Below are 6,247 nucleotides of genomic sequence, written 5' to 3'. Positions count from 1 at the left end.
TACCTCTGTAACTGGATTGTAGGCATCTTTACTCCAATCTGAACCTGTGTCTGGTGATTAGATCTTTCCCTTAACAAAGGAGAGGGTATTATTGCCATCCCACACACAGAGGCTCAGCTGAGCATAGAAACCAGCTTTCTGGGACAACCTCACAGATGGGATGCTTCACTAGATTCTAAGACTAGGCCTTCACTTCATGTCCGCAGACTTATCAAAGCTGTCCAGAAGTATCCTTTGCCTTCCCCTGTCTCAAGTCTCACTAAACTAGGAGTACTGGTGGCTGAGAGACCCCACCCCTTAAACACCCTCTGATGCTCTCTGAAAACAATGGTTGCCTTGGCTATATTATTACATAGGGAGCAGTCATCACTGAAATAGCCTCAGCAAACTCTGGGCTGCCTGAACAGGGACAAGATTCATGGGTTGAGGATGGGGAGTTTTGGGGGGTTGGGGTCAGTTTGCTAGATCTGCTTGAGTGAAAACCTGAGAACTTTGGAATCCTGTGGCTGTTAACCTTCCAGAGGTACCTATTGTCTCACAAAGTGGCGGTGTTCTTTAGTGAAGGTCAGAAGAGCATGCTGCAGACATGTCTAACCCATATGCATTAAATGCTCCAGCTGTAATTTTTGACAATGGATCAGGACTCTGCAAAGTAGGCTTGTCTGGAGAGATTGGACCCCGCCATGTCATCAGTTCTGTTGTGGGTCATCCTAAATTCAACTTGGCTTCATCTGAAGTCAATCAGAAAAATTACTTGGTGGGGGAAAAAGCCTTGTACAAGTATGAAGCTCTGCATTTGCACTACCCCATTGAACGTGGACTGGTAACAAGATGGGATGATATGGAGAAACTCTGGAAGTATCTTTTTGAGTGGGAGCTGGGAGTAAAACCATGTCAACAGCCTGTACTCATGACTGAGCCCTCCTTGAACCCAAGGGAGAGTCGAGAGAAGACAGCAGAAGTGATGTTTGAGACTTTCAACGTGCCTGCCTTCTACCTGGCCAACCATGCAGTCGTAGCACTCTATGCCTCTGCTTCTGTCACAGGTCTAGTGGCGGACAGTGGGGATGGGATCACTTGCACTGTCCCCATCTTTGAGGGTTACTCCCTGCCTCATGCTGTCACCAAACTCTATGTGGCAGGGAGGGACATCACAGAGCACCTCACCCGACTCCTCCTTGCTAGTGGGTGTAATTACCCTTGCATACTCAACAAGGCCTTAGTGGATGACATAAAAGAGACACTGTGCTATGTGGCCTTGGAGCCAGAGAAAGAACTATGTAAGAAGCCAGAGGATGTCCTGAGAGAATACAAACTGCCAGATGGGAATGTCATCCAGCTTGCGGACCAGCTGTTCCAGGTACCTGAGATTCTTTTTGCACCTGACCAGCTGGGTATCCACAACCCAGGACTATCAAAAATGGTCTCTAGCAGCATTACAAAGTGTGACACAGACATCCAGAAAAATCTTTTTGCAGAAATCGTGCTATCTGGGGGAACCACTCTCTTCCCTGGGCTTGAGGAAAGACTTATGAAAGAACTGGAACAGCTGGCCTCCAGAGGAACGCCCATCAAGATCACAGCTTCTCCTGATAGATGTTTCTCTGCATGGATAGGTGCTTCCATTGTGACCTCTCTGAGCAGTTTCAAGCAGATGTGGATCACTTCTGCAGATTTCATGGAGTTTGGGTCATATGTTGTTCAGAGAAGATGCTTTTGAAGGATTCAGAGCACAAGGGACAGCTTGAATTGTCAGATCACAGGAGCACTTGGTGACATCTTCTCTTGGGCTTTAGGACATCTTCTCTTGGGCTTTAGCATCTATTCAATAAAAGTGATAAGACATTTTGGGTTTCAGTTCATTTTTGATAGCACCAGAGTAATTTTTGATCTGGCTAATGAATCTTTTTCAGTGGTTCTAGTCCACCCTTCCTGTCTCATGGACCTATTCAGTTCTTGTCTTCTGATAATTCTTTGGTTATGAGTTGAGGTGGTGTCCACTTGCAGGTTTTATGGTAAAAGCAAGTTCTTAAACTTCATCTCATGCCTGGAAGCTTGACTTAATAGAGTACCTAGAATCTTCATTTTAATTAAGTGTTTTAGATATTTTTGAAAGATCTAGTGCTAAAGAGAGACAGAATCACCAAGGAAAATGTGGGGAGGAGAGAGGAATTAAGTAGAAGGAGGAATGTTACCCTGCTCTTAGGGCTTAATTGACCCTTTCAGTCACCTAGTTCTTAATTAGCACAATAAAGCTCTCTGCCCTTAGGCAGCTAAATAAGATAGAGCTGTTGTCCTTATCAGAGAGGAGTGCACAGAACACACTATATATTTAAGGCTTTCAAAGCTTAGGGCCCTTACTCACAGTTGGAATATTAAAAAATCAACATGTCTTTTTTTTTAATTGAAGTGTAGTTGTTATACACTATAACTTACATGTGTACAACATACTGATTCACAATTTTTGGAGGTAATACTCCATTTAGTTATTATGATATATAGACGATAATCTCCATGTTGTATAATATATCCTTGTAGCTTATGTTACACCTAATAGTTTATACCTCTTAATCGTTCCCTATACCTATATCGCTCCTTTCTTCTTCCCTCTCCCCACTGGTATCCAATATTTTGTTCTCTATGTCTGTGAGTCTGCTTCTTTGTTGTTGTATTCACTAGTTTGTTGTATTTTTTAGATTCCACTTATAAGTGATATCATACAGTATTTTTCTTTCTCTGGCTTATTTCACCTAGCATAATGCCCTGCAAATCTATCTATATTGCTGTAAATGGCAAAATTTTGTTCTTTTTTATGGCTAAGTAGTATTCCACTGTGTGTGTCCTATATATAAATATATTTAATTGTATGTATAAATATATATATGCCACATTTTATCTGTTTATCTGTTTATGGACACTTAGGTTGCTTCTGTATCTTGGCAATTGTAAATAATGCTGCTATGAACATTGGGGTGCATTTTTTTTAATTGTGGTTTGGGTTTTTTTTTTTTTTGGATATATATCTAGGATTGGAAGTCCTGGATTATACTTATTTTGGCTTTTGCTTGTTTCATTTTACTTTAAAGGAGATTTATAGCCCCATTTTGCTTGGGATAAAAGACAAAATATTTAATCGTTATCAGTAAAGACATCATTGAACAAATTATACATACTTTTTTTTCATTTGCTTAGTTTTATTTTCCCAAAATTTTACTGAGAGAGAAATGGAAAGTTCAAGGAAGTCTTTGTAGTACAATCTGTTTTTTCGATAAACAAAACCATGGTACTTTCCCATAGATATGTATGTCTGTGCACATGTGTACATACATGTATAAAAATGGGTATGCTTTTTATATGGTTATAAGCACTTGGAGAAAAGTACAGAAATACACATACAATGGGGATTGTCCTGGAACACAAATTCACGTGCCTGATGCACAGCGAGCCCAAGCAAACTGAAACATCAGAATTTGGAGCAGAGAAAGTTTTGTTGCAGGGCTGAGCAGTAAGAATGGGTGGCTTATACTCAAAAGATCAGAACTCTCTGATGGTTTGGGGGGAAAAGTTTTTATGAACAAAATTTGTGGTGAGGTCTGCGGGATGTGTGACTTTCTTTTGATTGGTTAGTGGTGAGATAACAGGGCAGTGTTCCAGGAATCCTGTGCTCAACCTGAAGTTACTATACTTCACTGGGGTGAGAGCCTTAGTTTCTGCAGAAGAACTCAAAGATACTTTTATGTATATCCCTTAAAATGAACCAGACTCCTGCCCCAAGGCTGAAGTATTACTTCTTTTCCTTTTTAAATTTTTTTTTCTTATGAGTGATTTATAATATTCTTTCAATTTCTGTTGCAGAACAAAGTGACCCAGTCACACACACACATATATATATATATATATATATATATATATATATATATACATTCTTTTTCTCACATTATCCTCCATCATGTTCCATTAAAAGTGATAGATATATAGTTCCCTGTGCTATACAGCAGGATCTCATTGCCCGTCTATTGCAAAAGCAAGAGTTTTCAACTAATAACCCCAGATTCCCAATCCATCCCACTCCCTCCCCTTCCCCTTGGCAAACAGGAGTCTATCTACATGTCCATGATCTTTTCTGTTTTGTCCATAGATCATTTGTGCCCTATTTTAGACTTCACATATAAGTGATATCATGTGGTGTCTTTCTGAATTACTTCACTCAGTATGAGAGTATCTAGTTCTATCCATGTTGCTGCTAATGGTATTATTTTTTCCTTTTTATGGCTAAGTAGTATTCCATTCTATATATATACCACATCTTCCTAATCCATTCATCTGTCGATGGGCATTTAGGTTGTTTCCATGTCTTGGCTATTGTGAATAGTGCTGCAATGAACATATGGGTGCGTGTATCTTTTTCAAGGAAAGTTTTGTCCAGATATATGCCCAAGAGTAGGATTTCTGGGTCATATGATAGTTCTATATTTAGTTTTCTGAGGTACCTCCATACTGTTTGCCATAGTGGTTGTACCAATTTACATTCCTATCAACAGTGTAAGAAGGTACCCTTTTCTCCACACACTTTCCAGAATTTGTTATTTGTGGACTTATTAATGATGGCCGTTCTGACTGGTGTGAGGTGGTACTTCATAGTAGTTTTGAATTGTATTTCTCTAATAATTAGTGATGTTGAGCATTTTTTCATGTGCTTGTTGGCCGTATGTATATCTTCTCTGGAGAAATGTCTAATCAGGTCTTTTGCCCGTTTTTCAATTGGGTTGTTGGTTTTTTGCTGTTGAGTTGTGTGAGTTGTGTAAGTTGTTCGTATATTTTAGAGATTAATCCCCTGTCAGTTTCATCATTTGAAACTATTTTCTCCCATTGCATAGTTTGTCTTTTTGTTTTTTATGGTTTCCTTTGCTGTGCAAAAGCTTGTCAGTTTGATTAGGTCCCACTGGTTTATTTTTCCTTTTATTTCTGTTGCCTTGGGAGACTGACCTAAGAGAACATTTATACAGTTGATGTCAGAGAATGTTTTGCCTATGTTCTCTTCTAAGAGTCTGATGGTGTCTTGTCTTATGTTTAACTCTTTTAGCCATTTTGAGTTTATTTTTGTGCATAGTGTGAGGTTGTGTTCCAGTTTCATTGATTTACATGCAGCTGTCCTGTTTTCCCAGCACCGCTTGCTGAAAAGACTGTCCTTTTAAAGATTTTATAATAAATAAGGTTGCAAGAGGCAAAGAAGTACATTACATAATGATCAAAGATCAATACAAGTTGAAGAAATAACAATTTAAAATATATATGCACCCAGCATAGGAGCAGCACAATATATCAGACAACTACTAACTGCACTATTATTTCTTGACTGCTAATTCCATGTTTCTGCATTCTCTCCTGTAATTAGCAAGTGTGTAAATCTGCCCATTAGGAGGCTGAAGCCTTTTCCCTAAAAAGGAAGAAAGGCTGGACACAGAAAGGATTTGTACCCTGGAGGGCCCCATAGGGTTCTGCTTGGTTTCAGTTCCCCCTTTTCTTTGATACTCCTCAATCTTGAGGGGAGCAGGTGTTGGACAAGAAAGGGAATGATGTTGTGGATATAGAGGTTATTAATAAACTCTGCAGAGGAACTCGGTTATAGAGGGAATCAGTTTCTGGGTTACACATTTTGGTGGTGAAGAATGGAATAAAAGGTAATACAGGTGGAAAGAAGAGCAGGTGTGGGAGGAAATCTAAAAGAAAGGGCTATACTAAAAAAAAATCATCCTGAATGAAATGAAAACACTCATCTAAAAAAAAAAATTCTTTTTACACATAGCTTTCCAACTCCTTATTCAGGGTGTCACATTGCTAGCTTGTGTTACAAAACAGCCATGAAAATGCAAATTATCAAACATAAATTTCTTTAAACCAGGAGTTTTATTTTTATATGTATTTGATATATCTGGTTTAATAGCACACTTCTGCTTACAGATAACTTAGCAAAACCACAACGGAACCAGAAAACACCTTCAAAGAACCAGGAAAACATCACTGTAAAACTAGAATGATATAACCAGGAAAACCATTCCAAGAAATATGGTAAAGATACTTTCTGAAAATAACTGAAAACGTTTACTCTCAATAAGCCAAGGAAATTTTATAGCGTTATTTGAGGGCATCTAAAAATAATCCCAGGATAAGATATACATGGTTGAATGAGAAATAATGAACATTTCTAAAGAGTGAAAGTGGAAGAAAATTTTAAAATACTGATTGG

At 38.7% G+C, this 6,247-nt stretch overlaps 1 protein-coding gene across 1 annotated transcript; it reads left to right on the top strand.

Moving 5' to 3' along the window:
• Positions 1-377: 377 nt before the first annotated feature.
• LOC100154405 (actin-related protein T1) lies at positions 378-1,845 on the top strand. The gene has a single exon (XM_085008494.1). The coding sequence runs from the start codon at positions 587-589 to the stop codon at positions 1,718-1,720; it is 1,134 nt and encodes a 377-aa protein (XP_084864620.1). The 5' UTR covers positions 378-586; the 3' UTR covers positions 1,721-1,845.
• Positions 1,846-6,247: the final 4,402 nt, after the last annotated feature.

Source organism: Sus scrofa, chromosome X (assembly GCF_054392235.1).
Source record: "Sus scrofa isolate SSC_HxYL_T2T_F1_AM1 chromosome X, Sscrofa_HxYL_maternal_Yorkshire_Landrace_v2.0, whole genome shotgun sequence".
In the NCBI taxonomy this organism is placed as follows: domain Eukaryota; kingdom Metazoa; phylum Chordata; class Mammalia; order Artiodactyla; family Suidae; genus Sus; species Sus scrofa.
The sequence above is the reverse complement of the archived record's forward strand: the minus strand, read 5'-3'. Positions and strand labels throughout refer to the sequence as shown.